Here is an 18,211-nt window from a genome sequence, read left to right as displayed (position 1 = left end):
TGCTTCTAAAACCCCTAATTTTCCAAATTAACAAATATTACAAAAGTTTAGTTTTTGATGAACAAATCAATAATTAGCTAATCCCAACAGTAGAAAGGTTCTGCTTGATAATAATATTAACATAGTTGGTTTCAAGTTTATTTGATGGTTAGCAATGATGAATTGAAACGCTTTAGCCTATTAGATCACTTCCTCATTTGGTTGCCATTTTTTATCATTGTTTAGTGATTTCTCTGATAAAAAATCACCAAACTACTCTTATCCTTCTCTTTGTTTCATTTGGTTTAAACTTTTGGAAAACTTTTCAATCTCTTCAAATTCCAAGTAAATCCTAATATAAATTAAAAGTTAAAACACCTTGGTTTATCATTGTCAACTATCACATCAACTTGAAATCAATCTATATTAATCTTTTGGCCAGACAAATCATTCCCACTATTAGGATTGATTGTTAACTACTCTGTTCATCGAAAATTTGGTCATGATGACGATTACAAATTTGGAACCTTAGAATCTTTTTGAAAATAAAATTTTAATATGTCACACCAGTATTTCTCAAGGACAACTAACAACATTTACCATAATCAAAACAAATTAAAAGTTTTACAATTGTAATGCAAGTTTTAAAAGTTTGATGACCAAAGTGAAGTCGTCTTAAAAATCCAATGACCGCCAAAATGTAGTTTACCCAATTATAAATTTATTAGTATAAAAAATATTTAATATATATATATATTTGAAATATAAACAAAAATAATAATATTTCCATTTTTTAGTTTTTTTATTTTTTTAAAACTTTTTTTCCAATATGTTGTTTCTTTGATTTCCTTTTTTTCCTATCGTAAAGCATAATAAATCAAAAGCACGTGTAGGAAAATGTATGTAGACACACCTACCATATGTACCATGTACCTCGTTTTTATAGTTTGTTATTGGTATGTTTTTCAAATGAATTTCAAAAACTTTCTCATAAAATTTGACAAAATAAAACTTCACCTCACACTAAAGAGAAGAAAATACGTATAATATACTGATAATTTACTATACATTTTCATTGTATATTTATAATTAGGGCATATAAAGTATTTGGTATGCTATTAATAAATTTCTTCATGATAAATAAGAAGCAAAAAGTAAAATTTTGAACGACTTCAAATGCAATCCGATAATATTAAAGATGTTAAATAAATTCTTGATCCACATGCAGACTATAGTCCTATCCTCTTGGTAAAAGCTATTGCCTCCATGGATAATCATACTTGGAGTATGGAGATCATTTGAATTTCACGTGAATGTAATATAGTGACAAATCGCTCAACGAAGATGCTAACTCCTAATTACTATCAAGTTTCTCTGTTTGATTCTTCACCATCAGATGTTTTTTCACTTGTTTCAAGAGATAAATCAGATCCTTCTTATTATATATCAGTTAGTTATTAATCCTACCGTTAATGATTCAAAAAGAACATTCTAGTTTACAATTCATTACCATCGTGGTAACAGGACCCCATGCCATCTTACGGGTAATATTTACCGTTTGAAAAACCGATTGTTGGCTCTAATCACAAGCCACGTGTCAATATTACTGCTCTTGAATCCGCATGAAACAAAACACCGAAACAGCTCCACAGTTTTACAGTCGGCACCCAGCATTCCGGTCATTAAATAAGTAAAAAATAAAAAAGAATTGTAATAAAAGACAGAGAAAACGAAATAGCATCGAGTTCGAGGTTGCCTGCCACGTTGATCCAGCTGTAAAATCGATTTTTAAAAAGGTAAAATTGTAAATTTACCAGCTGTATAACGGCTTTCTGTAAATGACGAGAATGCCTATGGAAGGTTAAAAATGTTTTAAAGAAGGGGGTGTAACTGTAGAATAGATTATTTAGGGATAAGGATAGGTAATTAATGGGGGTGTTAAAATTTATTAATTAACAAATTGTTAATATTCTATTCAGTCAAAGCTTGGGACTGACCCGAGTGTCCGGTGTCACGTGACATAAAATCCCTGATTTCGAGAATTTATCTTTTTGCTGACTCAGCCTCCCCGGGTTCATCCTTCTCCTTGGATCTTCCCGCTTACCGGGGACCACTCATACGTGTCAATATCTCAGACTATCAAATTATGCGGCGCCTCGTGAAATATCTCTCCGGTGCCGGGATTTCAAATCGCCGATAGCTTTTTAGTAAAAACTAAAAACTGAAACTTTTTCTTTTATTATTCTTTTTTACGGCTGGCTTGGGATCCTATAAAATACCTCAACTTTCGGTATTCACTTCAGAACTTTGCCTCATTTTCTTCTCTCTTTACTATCTCCTTATCTTTCAAAAGCGCTCTTGTCCTCTCCGTCTCCTTTCATTCTTATTTTCCTAAGTTCCTTTCTAAGAGATTTTCCCCGAGAAATATCTGTGAGTAATCTTGTTTAAGTTCTTACTCTGTTAATTGACGGAGAAAAGCTCTGTCCGGTGGTTTTTTGGGACATTCTCTACCCCTTTTCCCTTGAAGATATTTGCTTTGCGGTGCCTTTCTCTTTCTCTTGTGTTCTTCTGCAACTTTTAACAACAAAAATTTCTTTTCCTTTTCCTTTTTCTCCCCTCTCCTTTTATCTTACCACTTTACTTGAAATTTATCTTCCTTTGATCAACTTTTGAGAATACCTTTGAACCGCTTAATGCTGGATTTCTCTCCATATCAAGCTTCTCTTTAACGTGTTCTTTCTTTCAGCTTTTTAACTTTTCAACCCTTTATTCTCCTCGTGTCTTGTTCTAAAGGAATCTCTTCTTTTTATTTTACTCCCTACTATTACTCTCAGTGAGAAGTGAAAGAATCTGAAAACCTAGAGAACCCAAAACGAAGATTGTGAAAAAATGGATACTTGCCTTGTTCCTTCAATCAAATACACAGAGCACCGCAATCAAACCAAGCCCTTTTCACCATTGTTACATGCCAGACTCGAAAATCAGCCAGAAATGAAGCATCGAATCGTTCGGATTACTGTTACTGATGCTGACGCCACTGATTCCTCTAGCGATGATGAAGAAGAAGAAAGACCGAGAACCCGAGTTTGTTCCCGGAACAGAGTCAAGAAATTTGTTAACGAGATAACTATCAAGTCATCATCTCCCACTGAGAACGACGTCCTAGGCAGAAGTAAACCATCGTTATCGTTGTCCAGAGCTCCTCGAAAAAGGCCGGCGTCTGTTGCTGAGGGTAAAGGTAAAGCGCCTGCAAGAGTTCCGGCGGGAAAGAAGTTCAGAGGAGTGAGGCAACGACCATGGGGGAAATGGGCGGCTGAGATTAGAGACCCTCTAAGACGTGTACGGCTTTGGTTAGGCACCTACAACACTGCCGAAGAGGCAGCAATGGTTTATGACACCGCGGCTATCCAGCTGCGTGGACCAGACGCGCTCACCAACTTTTCGACTCCCCAACAGAACCGGTCGGTTCAAGATAAAGCCAGCCAAAAACCGTTATCCAACTCAGATTACATCTCGGAGGAAGAATCTCTTAAAACTGATCCCTGCTCTCCAACTTCCGTTCTTCGCTGCCACTCACTCTCAGTCGACGAAGTCGACTCGCAAAGCGTCAAAGAACGGCCCGTTGTCGAGAGCGATCCTCGAGATGTCGTCGACGACTGCTTATCGGGAGAAAACTTCCCAGATATCTCCGACTATTCCTCTTTGTTTCCCGGTGACATGTTTTGTTCGGTGCCCGATTTTTTCGACGATAATACGAGTTTACACGAAAGCTTTTTAAATGATGAGTTCGGGGACGGTGGTTTCGAGTTTGGATTTGGTGGCTTCCATCATGTTGATGACCATTTCCAAGATATCGAGGATTTGTTCGGGTCGGATCCTCTATTAGCTATTTAAGAGAGCGTTTCTTTGTTTTCCCTTGTGTAATGCCGGTTTCTCGGCAATTTTTACATCGGCCGAACTGAAAAATATTGACTTTTTTTTTCATTTTCCGTGTGCAAATTTTGTTTTGGTTATTATATTTTTCAATGAAAATCCCTCTAATAGCTTAAGATAAATAATGTAGTAAAAATAGTAAACAGCTCCGTCACAGTAATGGTGACGGCTACGTGTTCTTTGCTCTGTCTTGTATTAAAAATTGGGTACATCTTACTGCCTTTCCAAGTGCATGTAATTATTCAACTTCCCTGGTAAAAATGTTGGTCTGATAATTATGTAGTAAATCAAATTTAGGGTAAACAACTTGTATGACACGTGGTGGAACACGGTGGGCAAGGGGGATTTCAGTTATAGCCGTTTCAAGGAAAAACAGATTTTGTTAAGCCACTCCGGAGGTGAATGGAAGAAGAAATTAAAGGATTTTGGTAAGTGTGGATTTGTATTCATTGTTTCCACGTTTTACATACAACACAAAGATATCATATCATACCAGCTTCACCCACTAATCCCCAATCAATACTACATTGAACTTTATAGCTTTAAGACCGGGAATAGATTGATGGGAGTGCTACCTACAGTCACATTTTAAAAAAAATATTTTTTATAATTTAAATCTTTTTTCTACATATCATTAATAATATAATTTCGTAATTTTAGAATTTTGTAATTCTAAACTTAATGTCTGAGTCGGTTCTTGATACTATATATTTGTTAGAAAAATCAAAGAATCTCACATAAGGAGGTTCGAAGAGAAAAGGTCCGGCGGCTGACGAGTGTGGTGGCAGTCGGTGCATTTCAGCTTCCTGGGAACCTTTCTCCTAGTGCGTTGTCTGTTGGTGAAATGTAGCACATCAGGCAACACTTGTTCATAACGTGTTCTTGAAATAACACGTCAAAGCTTGAATTGTAAGATATTAGCGTCTGGTGAATGATAACATCCACTAGTTACAAGTGCAAGAATGTGACGAGTAAATTCCAAGTGATTGAACCCGTTTTCGATGGTCTGATGAAAAATAGTGAAATGTCAGCTGGAGAGCAGTACAAATGAAACAAGATTTTGAACATCATAACCCAGAAAAATAATTTGTCACCATGGCCTGAACCTGAATCCCATAAAACATTAGCTAATCGTTGTTAAAGAAGACCGGAAATTTCATTAAATAGAAATTGTCGTTATTCCAAAATAGAAACATCACACTGCCGCACACCTGACTGCGCCCAGACCCAACTTTCCTAACATGACAATACATTCTTAATTCCCCAAGTGCTTTTTTCCTTAATATAAAAAATGCCTATACACAATGTGCGTTAAAACTTAAGGTTTTTTCTTCTTCTAAATATAATATTTTTTTTAATTTTGTTTGAAAATTAAAAATTTTAAATTATATAAATGTGACATATGTTATTTAACGAAAAAAAAATTTAACGGTCGTTACAACCGATACACTTAAAATAATAACATTTGTAACATTTGACACATGAATTAACCGGGAAAAAGTTTAAGCTCATAAATGAAAAAAAGATGTATAGTTTAGATAATTTTTTATAATAAATATTTTTTCAATTTTTTAAATAATATCTATTTAAAATACTCTTAATCATTTGACAATGAATATTCAAACATCTCAATAGACTTCGTGTTCAAACCCAAAATATAAAACTAATGACAAAATTAAGATAAGGATTGAATTTGGAGGCATTAGATTTTAGCATGACGTTTGATAGAATTAACATAATTTTTATGGAAGGGAAATTTGAAGAAAAGGAAAAGGCAAGCTTGAGTGCCTCTTGGTGATTAGAGCAAATAAGAGGGCAAGGAAAGGCAGCCACACAACCAAAGGGTGCAGAGTCACGAAATTCCAAAACTTTTACACATTCGTTCATTACGCCTGAAAGAAAACCCCAGAAGATCTTATTCGTTATTCGGCAGGTCCTTCTTACGGCTATTCAATCATGGCCGTACACGTACTGTCAGCTTAACGGCCTCCCAATCTTCTCGTTTCAGTGTAAGTCGTGCAAGTAGTATCGGCCTAGGCAGCAGCAGCAGCTGCAGCCCCAACCTTGGTCCCCACCAAATTCATCCAGCTCAGCCATCACTGTTTTATTTTCTGTTCTGAGTGGTACGGCTGTGATATGGTCGTGGTCGCACGCTCCCCGGCGATATTCCCCATCTCATCCGCTCAATTTGGACCCTCCGTTTTGGATAAGTGTTCGTGGATCCACATAAGCATGCTAATCCGTCATTTATTGGCCCTCTTTATTACTATTATATAGCTGATTTTTTTATTATTATACGGGTGATTATAAAATAATATATGTTTAAAATATTTTTAAATATTTTTTAAAGTGGTCGTGTTTAAATTCAAAATTGTTAAAAATAACAACTATCCATTTAATTATTACGATCACTTAGTTTGTGTTATAAAGATAACCACTAATACGAATTATAAAATTAAAATTGAGTACAAAGGTGTGTATTGAGGATGTTTGGAGGGTGAGGGAGTCGCATGAAATATGTATGGGATATTTGTACGTTTAAATTAAAATGTCTTCTATTTTACCATATCCTCAATCCGTCTCTTCCTAGTTTGTAAAGATAGTGTGAATCAAAATGTTCCTCGAGGCCCATAAGCCATGCGCAAGTTGAAGAGAGGGCCATACATAATGGCACTAGTGTTGTGTTTGTGTGTGGAAAAGCAGGCACGCAGGTAGGGCCGTCGGGGCGGAGCAAAGGGGATGTCTATTTCACCTACCGACAACACTGAGATTCTACAGAATACGATCACGGATACGGGGAAAACCAAAATATCTTCAAGTCAGTGCTACATTTCAAACACCCTATAAAAGGTATGATTTGAGTTGAAGATACTTAATAGAATGGTCACAATTATGAAGTGAATTTGTAGTTACAAGCACCCATGCTCTGCACTTGGTTTGCATTTCCACGACTAATCTGTACCCTAAACATAATGGCTGTCTCAATTTTCTGGCACCTGCTGTGGCCACTTAAATTTTAAATTACAACACAACAATCAATTCTTTCTCCTTTTTGCTTTTGGGTATTATATAGTTTTTTTTTGTTTGATTTCTTAAATTTTACGTAAGGTTAGTTCTTTTGTTTTTTACGGTCGGATCTTTTATTTGTTTTCATTCTATTTTTTTATATTTTTTAAACTAAATTCTTTAATATGTGCAAACGTGTTGAATTTATATACTCTGGAAAACCTTAGTTTAGGAAAATCTATTAGTTTAGGAAAATCTAAGTCTATGTTTGTAATTTTTTAATATTGTGAAAAACGAATTTTAAGATGCTGCATTTTTAAGGAAAACTTTGTAAAAATCCGATCCATGCAATAGAGGCCCATTTTTCTTAGGTTGCAATACCCATGATTTGGTTGCACAAAACATTGTGGATCGGTTCTATGGAAAACACAAGCATGGGCTCGTCATTTTGGATAAGGTAAAATGCACCTCAAGTCACTCAATTTTTAGTTATACTATAAATGGGTCACTATCTTTCTTTCATTCCAAAAGTTAAAATTTGACCACTAAATTAAAATATTTTTACAAATAGATCACTAACTATTAACCACTAAATTTAAATATTATTACTGTCACACCCTAATAATTAGAGCTCAAATTAAATTGTTTTAATTTTCATTCGAGGGATCAAATTGTAAAATTTTGTCTAATCTTGAGTTGCTTGTAGGCCTCTGAACAGTTTAAGGACTTATAGCCTGATTTTTCCATCATTATTTGGCTAAAAAGAAATGAATGAATGAAACAAGGCTGTAGGGTTTTGAACCCACGTGCTACAACATGGGTAACCGTGCCTCTACCATTAAAATAGATAACTATTTGGTATTAAAATATTCAAAATACCTTTTAAGTTTTTAGATCAGTTTTTTATGGCCAAAACCCATTCTTTTTCCATTAGAAAAATCACCCTAATGTTTTAACCTTTGCAAAATCGTCCCCCAAATATGTTCTTCACCGACGAGTCCCAATGCCGTCCAGTTGCCTCCGGCCAGCGATGGAATACAACACCACCTCCAACTGCATGGCCACCGTCTCGTGACCCTGTCACCGACCATTAAACACCAAGATCAATCATCGTTCGTCGCAAAATAGGGAAGAGACGCTCGAAGGATCATTGATCTCGGCCGAGACTCACCGGTGACCGTCACTGCCCTTACCCGTGGAAGCGTCTCCCTCCTTTGTCATAACCCAATGACCCACTCACCGAGCCTCATCGTCGTTCGTCGTGGAGATCTCATTGAAGGTTCAACGGAAAACCAAAGCTCTCATTTGATTTTTGACGATTTTCGGCCACACCGAATTTTCACTCGCCTCACCGCCTATGTTGTCGAACTCCTCGTGTTGTTATGAGAAAAACCCAACCAATGGGTCATTCCACCGTTGTCGGTTTCTTCGTATGTCATAGGGTAATGTATTTGGAGTGATTGGATCGTCGAAATTGACCCAATCGTCGCCGTCACGTGCACGTGGGGCTCATCTCTTGTCTTGGAATCTCATAGAATCGATTTGAGTCAACTCAAACTGGCATAAGTCAACCCGAATCGGTCTGACCCGTTGACTTTGACAGTCAACCCGAATCGGTCTAACCCGTTGACTTTGACCTGGCCATTGACCGTTGACTTTGACAAAAAAGTCATAATTTTCGAAAAGTCATATTATATGTTTTTCAATGTCGTGAGTCCGAATTCGAAGTTCGTTTTTCCAAATTCAAACTCGATAAGTTGTTTTTCGATATTTTATCTCCTGATTCAATATGAATTTTCATGTTTAAGTTTCGTTTCTAATGTAATTGGTTTTTACATGTATCCGAGACATTATGGGACGTGGAAATAAAGTTCGAGGGTGATCAAATTGAGTTTAATTGGTTAACTGATGTGGCTCGTAAATTGAGGTAATACTCTACTACCTTTTGTATGCTTTTCAAAACTCATTGATAATTGGTAAAAAGATGAATGCAAATTATTGGTCAATTAGGTGTATTTAATTATCATTTGACTCAAACTAAATATGGAATAAAGGCAGAACACTGTATAAGATCAGACAACTCGCAAAAGAAATTGGTAGATCGATCGAAAATAATTTTAAGTTCAATGATTAGTTAGTAAATAAATTAACCTCAGGATCCAAAATTTTGATTAATTTCTTTAAAGGTTAAATTTAGGGAATACTTGATTAAGAAATTACAAAATTAACTCTATGGAGTAAAATTACAAAAATGTCCTTGTACTATAAAAAGACTATTGTAACCGTTTTTCGGCGGGAACAATCGTTTAATTGTTTTAAAAACAGTTAGGACTTTAATTTTGGAAAATTCGGTGATTTTGAATTAAATTGAAAAGAGTCGCCATCGACCTTTAGGTTAGGTAGGTTGAACACCTAAAAAATGTCTTTTAAAAATAATTTTAAGAAAAATCATTTTTAAGACAAAAGCTGGTCTGCGTTTACCAAAAATTTGATTAAAATGGATTCGGGAGTCGATTACGCGAGGGGAAGGATTAGCACTCCCACAGCGCCCAAAATTAGTACTGTTTCGCTTACATATTGTCGTATTGGTGGAAATCCTTTCGAATATCAAGTTAAATTATGATCCATTTATTGAATATTAATTAATTGCTTTAAATAAAATTAATTAATTAGAAAAAATTCTTTAATTTTAAAAAAATCTAAAAATTAACAAAATTTTAAAAAAAAACTATTAATTCTTATACATGATCCTTATATACTAATAATTTACATGAATAGAACATATATAATAATATAATAATATAATATGCACATATGTGTAGTAATAATGGGAGCAAAATATACCTAATTTTATGACATAATTACAATATTTCATTTTAACAAAAACAAAATAATTAAGACTAAATGAACAATAAATCAAAACCAAAATTTAAAAATATTAAATAGTATAAGTATTGAAAATATAAATAATCCATTAATATTAAGGGATAAAATATAATGTAATTAAAACATATAGTCTAATTTAAGGTTTATTCTAAAATACAAAATAATGACTAAAATGTAAATTTTATAAACCAAGATAACAATTTATAATATATACGAAAATCATATAATAATATTAAGGTGACCAAAATATGCTATTTAAAAATATGATGCGTGAAAATACAATATAAATAAAACATGTTAGGTGACTATAAAATAAACATATAAAACACATAAACCTCTTAAATGCAATTAACCCACAATAAAATTACAAACAAGTCCTCTTCCAAAACTATGTCGTTTTGGATATGCTATATAACTCTAAAACAAAACAAAAAATTGGCTAAACACTTCATTTCATTCAGTTTTAAAACTGAAGGATGAGAGAGAGAGAGACATTTTCTCTTAACTCTCATCGGTGAGGGTGGAAGACCACCGTTCACCGGCGGTAACTCGCGACGGCGTACGGTGGTTTACGGTGGCCGGAGCGACCTAACCCTTATAAAAAAATTTATCTTTCCCTCCTTAAACCAAATCTCAACCTAGTTTACACAAAAAACCCTCATAGATTTGTAGATCTACAATTGTACCTTTCGAATAAATGTTGAGACTTGACGACTTTTGGTGTTCCACAAACCCCGACGAACCACCCCTCGGTAAGCTCTTCCCTCCTTCTCTATTTTTCAATCTGTTTTTTGTAAGTGCCACATTTGATTTCTTTTTTTTCCTGTTCGAATCACCCCTTGTTCGTAAATGCCTCATCTCTTCCTGAATGGTTACATGCATCCATTTATAATGGAGCTTTGGTGGTTTTTCCACTGAGTAGTGGTAGGATATATTAGGTAAGAATACCTAATTTCTGAAATTTTAAAATCCGTTTAGTGGATGTATGATTTGGTTCTGATTTTGGTTGTTGCTTGACGTATGTAATGACGCAGTATCTTCAGTGGTCCGGTGGCTCATCGATAATGGCTTCATTCGGTGGTCGGAGCATTCGGCAGCGGCGACACTGTCATTGTTGGAGGCAGTGGCTGGATGATAGTTTAGGGTAGGGTTTTAAAACCCTAATTTGTTATTTTTGATTGGGCCAAATTTGGGTCTTGATCCAGTTTGTTGCATTTGTAACTTATAATCTGGACTGAATTGTAACTGGAACTGAGCCTGCAAGCACATGTAATAATTTTATTAAAAATAAATATAATAATAATAATAATAATAATAATAATAATAATATTAATAATATTAATAATATTTTTTAAGCTCGGTCAAAAACGGGTGTCTACAGCTGCCCCTCTTTGCACATTCTCGTGTTAACAAGAATAGGGCAAAGATGAAAAAGACAACTAGTTTTTGTCCGGTCTTCTTTCGTTGTTGGTTTGAACAAGTTCTTCTCATTATGAACTTTTTCTCTCTTGTGGATGAGTTCTTCTCATTATGAACTCTTCATTGGAAACAATGATGCAAGGTTGAACAAGTTCTTCTCATTATGAACTTTTTCTTCCTCTTTGGATGAGTTCTTCTCATTATGAACTCTCCATTGGAAACGTTGATCCACCTCCTTCTTTGATGGAATCAAAAGGAACAAGCTCTTCTCATTATGAACTTTCTCCTTGTTGAATGAGTTCTTCTCATTATGAACTCTTCTGGAAATGTTGGTCCCTCAAGCAAGGCATCATTGATTCGAAATACCGTGAATCGAGTGATAGGTCGAACAAGCTCTTCTCATTATGAACTTCTTCTCCCTCTGTCGGATGAGTTCTTCTCATTATGAACTCTCCATTGAAAATGTTGATCCACCTTTTTCTGTTATGGAATCGAAAGGAACAAGTTCTTCTCATTATGAACTTTCTCCTTTAGAACGAGTTATTCTCATTATGAACTCTTCTGAAAATGTCAATCCCTCAAGCGAGGTGTCACTGATTCGAAATGCAGTGAATCAAGTGATAGGTCGAACAAGCTCTTCTCGTTATTAACTTCTTCTCCATCTGTCGGATGAGTTTTCTCATTATGAACTCTCCATTGGAAATGTCAATCCCTCAAGCGAGGCGTCACTGATCCGAAATGTCATGAATCGAGTGATAGGTCGAACAAGTTCTTCTCATTATGAACTTATTCTTCCTGGATGAGTTCTTCTCATTATGAACTCTCCATTGGAAATTTCAAATCCTCATGCGAGGCATCACTGATTCGAAATGCCGTGAATCGAGTGATAGGTCGAACAAGCTCTTCTCATTATGAACTTATGCTTCCTGGATGAGTTCTTCTCATTATGAACTATGTACTGAAAATGTTGATCTGTTTATATTCTCTTTGAAAATTTTTAGACCTGCAAAATATTACCATGTGTCAGTAATAATTATGTTTGAAGTACCCGAAGGTATTGACCCAAAGGTTCTCGAATCTTTGTTGAGATCCATTTCTTTCAATGGTGAAAAATATGGATTGATTCTTTGCTGAAGTCGTGAAACGAAATCTTTGTTGTCTCTTTGAATTCCTATCAGAAATTTACACTTGATGAAAATTAATAAGAAACTTATTTTAAGAGAAACTGTCTCGAGTGAGATAAATTTTGTTTCGAATGAAAATTGTCTCAAGGGTTTTAAGAAAAAGCATCTCAAGTGAGATAAATTTTGTTTCAAGGGAAAACTGTCTTAAGCAAGAAGAAGTAGGTTTTAAGAAAAACCATCTCAAGTGAGATACATTTTGTTTCAAGGGAAAGTTGTCTCAAGCGAGACAAAGTTGATTTTAAGAAAAACCATCTCAAGGGAGACACATTTTATTTCAAGGGAAATTTGTCTCAAAGACTTGTTTCAAGATAAACTGTCTCAAGGGAGACAAAATTCGTTCCAAGAGAAACTGTCTCAAGGGAAATGTTCTCAAAATTTATTGTTTCAAGGGAAACTATTTCAAGAGAGATAAAATCTGTTTCAAGGGAAACTGTCTCAAGAGAGACAAAATTTGTTTCAAGGGAAACTATCTCAAGTGAGACAAAATTTGTTTCAAGGGAAATTGTCTCAAGTGAGACAAAATTTGTTTAAAGGAAAAACAATCTCGAGTGAGATAAAATCTTCTGTTTCAAGTGAAACTATCTCAAGAGAGACGAAATCTTCTGTTTCAAGGGAAACTATCTCAAGAGAGACAAAATCTTCTGTTTCAAGGGAAACTATCTCAAGCGAGACAAAATATTCTGTTTCAAGGGAAACTATCTCAAGCGAGACAAAATATTATGTTTCAAGGGAAACTATCTCAAGCAAGATAAAATATTCTGTTTCAAGGGAAACTATCTCAAGAGAGACAAAATCTTATATTTCAAGGGAAACTATCTTAAGAGAGACAAAATCTTCTGTTTCAAGGGAAACTATCTCAAGCGAGACAAAATATTTTGTTTAAAGGGAAACTATCTCAAGCGAGACAAAATCTTATGTTTCAAGGGAAACTATCTCAAGCGAGATAAAATCTTTTGTTTCAAGGGAAACTATCTCAAGCGAGATAAAATATTATGTTTCAAGGGAAACTATCTCAAGCGAGATAAAATATTATGTTTCAAGGGAAACTATCTCAAGCGAGATAAAATCTTATGTTTCAAGAGAAACTATCTCAAGCGAGATAAAATCTTGTTTTAAGAAAAATAATCTTGAGCCAAATGAAAAATTCTTCTTTTGAGTAAAAATCATCTCAAGTGAGACAAATCTTGTTTTAAGAAAATCAATCTCAAGTGAGATAAATCCTCCGTATTGAATGAGACTATCTCAAGCGAGACAAAATTTGTTTGAAAATGTTGAATCTGAATATGATTGCTCCCTTTTGCTGAGGATGTCTTGTTGTCTTTTACTCTCATTTTTTCCTGAAAGATATGTAAAATATAGCTGAATGCAACTATCATGAATGAATGTTTGATGCAAAGATGCAAATTCATGTAGGTGTAATGCATGTTTTTCTTGATTAATAGCAGCGAAAAGGTGCTCAAGAAATCTTGGTTCTCTTCTTGATCTGTTCGTCTTCATTATTCTCTCACACCAAGGTGTACCATCACATTTCTTTGTAAACATCTACTTTCCTGGCTCCTTAACATTCAAATTCTTTACCCCAAATTCTGATTTTGAGCGTCTAGGTTTGAGGGACCTCTGTCAATTTCCAGGCTAAACTCTCCAGAGAGATTATCCTATTTGAAAATGTTTTCTTTCTTTTTATTTTAAAAATATAAAAAGTTCGTTTAAGAAAAACGTCATTCTTTTAGGCTCACAATTGAAACAAATCACAGAACATGAGTTCAGTAAATATCAAGAGAATCAACAACTCTTTTAATCTTTCAAAGTTATACCTCTTTGACAAGTGTCAAAATTGATGGGTTGGTTTCAGGTTAGCTCTTTAAAGTTTCTAAGGTTTCAATCATCGAAATGTTGTTTCTTGTTTGGTCCATGTGAACCTTATGACATGTCCATCTTCTTTGGCTTGGCATTTTAATCGGATGCATACAAAATGATGCAACTAGTATAATCAATCACTAGACTTTCTATAACACTTCTGTTTCGGTTCTCTAAAATCTTTGTTCAAGCTTCATAGAATTCCTCTAACCAAGGCAGTGCAGAAATATCGATCTAAAAATGAAATTTCTGAGTGCTCGTGTGAAATTGACTATAACTGGTGTTCCTTAACTCCCTTAGTCCATCTTTACCGAAACTCCTTATTTAAAAAATTTGCCATGGTTTGGCTAGCTGAAATTAGCTTTATTGTAATTTGCCTTTATCAGGCCAGCTGAAGGGTTCATCTCATCACAAAGTCTTTGACTTGAAAATCACAGTGGAGCATACACCGAATTGCCAAGTACCCGATCAAGGTCATGGTTTGAATATAATTTATTCATAAAGCCAGGGCTTTTGAGTTTCCTCTGTAACCAATTGCTTTAGCGGAATAGCTCAGCTTTATTGTATACATATAATATAATCACCTTTATCAGGCTAGCTGAATTCTATCCATAAAGCCGGGGCGTTTAACCAATTGCTCTAGGGGGACAGCTCAAGCTTTATTGTATATATAATAATATAAAATGAATATACAGATCAATTTCTTAAGCTTGTCAAGAAAAACCTGTTATAGTCTAGGTGTTGTTGAAAGTCAGAAAATCTCATCGTTAGAGTTCAATTTCCAAGCAACTGACCCAAACCAGGTTCACCTACTCGACTATTTCATCCGTAAAGATCATAATCATCATTGAACGTCTTCAACAGAAGTATAGTCTAGGAAGTTTTTGCAATGTCATACATAAGAGATGCCCCATGTTGTCCGCTCCTATTCATACCTGAATGCCAAGCCTTTTGATCATTTCCTCATGAGAAGAGAAGGGCTAAAGTGGTCCCTGCAAAAGAAGGGTATGGAATTCGAGTGTATTATTTATGGTAAGGTCAAGGGTCTTTGTTTTATCAGTTTTCAATCTTGTCATTTTGTCAAAGATCTATAACTCTGACTCTTAAAAGAGCTTCTAATCAAAATGATATTTAAAGAATTTTGAGTCTGAAAATTACTCATTGCTTATAACCTCAGAATGTAGCATTTAAAATGTTTGATTGTAAAGTGACTTACAAACTTTTTAACGAAAAGAGAAAGAAAAGAAATTCAAACAAGACAATATGTGAGTTCATCAAAAGTTCATAGTGGCTGCAATGATTTTTCTCACTTTGCATCAGAATGCCCTATCATTCTTTGAATGTCCATGCCCCTGAATCGATTAAATATTGAACCTTGCGCTTCAATGCCCCACAATTCTCAGTAGTATGCCCCGAGCTTCCCATGTGGTAGCTACATACTGCATTAGCATCATGCCCCTCAAGAAATGGAGGTTCTTTCGGTTTAGACCTAATTGAAGTCACGAGATTCTTCTCAACTAGTACTGGGAGCAACTCTTCATATATCACCAGAATTTTACTAATAGGGGTCTTTTCTCGGGTCATTTTATAAGGTTTGTCCCAATGATTAGCTGAATAAGAACTCATTGTATTGGCATCGGCTCCTTTCTTAACGTCAGTACTGTCAGAGCCTCTTATCTTGCCATTTCTAATGGCGTTCTTGATTAATTCCCCAGAAATGACCATGTCGGCAAAGTTCTTGGTAGCATTTCCTACCATATGCCCCAAATATGGAGCTTTCAAGGTATTCACAAAGATAATCGTGGCTTCCTTCTTCAGCAATGGTGGTTGTACTTGCGATGCCATATCGCTCCATCTTTGGGCGTACTGCCTGAAGGTTTCGTTGTGCCATTTTTCCATGTTTTACAATGTCCACCTGTCAGGTACTAGGTTAGTGACGTGACGATACTGCTCCAACAATGCTCGTGCCAAATCTCTCCATGATTTGATCTGAGATCTTATCAACTGATTATACCATTTGACCACCGTTCCAGTCAGACTATCCTGGAAGCAATGTATTAGAAGCTTCTCGTTTTCAGTGTAACATGTCATTCTCCTGCAGAACATGATGAGGTGGGCCAATGGGTAAGTGCTCCCGTTGTATTTTTTGAAGTCTGGTGCTTTGAACTTCGGGGGTAATGTGAGGTCAGGAACCAAGCTTAGATCCCTTGCGTCACTCCCATATAATGCATTGATCATCTCCTTGGATTTTACCATCTTTTCTATATCTTTCATTCTTTGGAGAATCTCTTCATTTTCAGCTAATTCATTTTGGCCAGGGACCTTAATATTAACACAATGTTCACCTGGCTTCAGCCCAGAAGCAGTAGGACAATCAGTGGGGAATGAAGCTCCAGCATTATATTATGGGTTCTGAAAAGTGAAGCAGAGTGGTGATCAGATTCCTTGATGAGCAGAGATATGCTCAGGAATGTGAACAGGTGTGAAACCCGGTGGATGTATGGGGTCTTCCTCGGATGACATTAGTTGGTCATCCACAGGATTTCCACCTGTAGCATGTTTCTTAAATATATCTTCGATCCTTTGTAATAGATCGGCTTGCGAGTTTGTTATCTATGCTTCCATCTTATTTAATATCTCTCTCATTTCTTCTTGAGCTTGTTTTTGTTCTTGTTCAAGTTGGATCATTCTTGCCTCTATTTTCTTAGTTGTATTCCAAGTACCGTACGGGTGTGAGGTGAATGCCAGAATAACTACAATGATTGGAAATTATATTTTATATTATTTTTAGTGTTTTTAATGAATGAATGCATTTAAAATGCAAATGCATGATGTAAAATTGAAACTATAAATATAATTATGCAAAGATGCAAATGCAAAAAAAAAATGAAAATGTAAATACAAGCGTAAAAATGTGAATGCAAATGCAAAATGTATCGATTTCCAAAAGTAATCATTCTTAGAAAGAGCTTCATTCTTACAAAAGAACTTTCATCTTTACAAGAAAGATCAATCTGTGAATGCGGTTTGGTCTTTTTATTTAGCTTCATGATCTCAGTCATGATCCCAATAACTTTTTCCTCTTTCCAGAAATGATTCTAAATCCATATGATGAGTAGTTAATTGCAACTTCTGAATCGCCTTCCCTCCAATCTATGGCGATCATTTAAGAATCAAAAAGTCTCTGCCAAGACAATCGGTGCAAGATTCTAATCTGTCCAAGAAATCTGCAATAATAGTATCCACGTGTAGCAAAGTATTTAAGAACTAGACCATGTATAGCCGATCAAATATGTCTAATCTCTTATCTTCATTTATGCACTCGAGTATCACCTTTTTGAGACAATGCCACATAAAACACTCACTTTCTACCATTTATTGGATGTTCTCTACTATCCAATCTTCAACTCTACTCGTAATCTTCACAAGCTTGCTTTTGAAGGATTGGACTTTCAGAAGTCTGTAATGAATTCTATCCACCTGAAGGCTTTCAAAGTTAAATAGAGCAGTGCTCTTCTATTGTTAGTGTCAAATTTTGTCTTTTGAAAGTGAAGCATTTGTATGCGGAATTCCAGCATCAGACCAGAGCTTTAAACAACGAATCATCTATCTTTACGCAGAGGAGATAAACCATGTCACCATATTTCTTGTGAAATTTATCCTTGGTAATTATTCTCTAAATATCCCAAATCTCTATCAGCTCTTGTAGATCATTCTTGCTTGAGACTGACATTGACATTTGTGATCATTTGTGATATGAAATCCCCAGAAATATTATATCTTTTTACCCTTTGTGTTTTTTAGATCAATCTAGAATCGCTGGATTAGGTTCTTCCTTGTTATGAAAACTCTTTTCCATTTCAATGATCGCTCTTCTAATCTGATGATTACTCGGTTTAATCAACACCTTTCTTTTATTCATTATGATTATGCAAATGCAAATGTGA

At 35.2% G+C, this 18,211-nt stretch overlaps 1 protein-coding gene across 1 annotated transcript; it reads left to right on the top strand.

Annotated features, from left to right (window-relative positions):
• The first annotated feature begins 2,311 nt into the window (after positions 1-2,311).
• Positions 2,312-3,950, top strand: LOC120155182 (ethylene-responsive transcription factor CRF2-like). The gene has a single exon (XM_039166765.1). The coding sequence runs from the start codon at positions 2,869-2,871 to the stop codon at positions 3,871-3,873; it is 1,005 nt and encodes a 334-aa protein (XP_039022696.1). The 5' UTR covers positions 2,312-2,868; the 3' UTR covers positions 3,874-3,950.
• Positions 3,951-18,211: the final 14,261 nt, after the last annotated feature.

The sequence above is a fragment of the Hibiscus syriacus genome, unplaced genomic scaffold, assembly GCF_006381635.1.
Source record: "Hibiscus syriacus cultivar Baekdansim isolate YM2019G1 unplaced genomic scaffold, ASM638163v2 tig00111166_pilon, whole genome shotgun sequence".
Taxonomy (NCBI): Eukaryota; Viridiplantae; Streptophyta; class Magnoliopsida; order Malvales; family Malvaceae; genus Hibiscus; species Hibiscus syriacus.
Note: the sequence above shows the minus strand (reverse complement) of the source record. Positions and strands in the feature narration are given on the sequence as shown.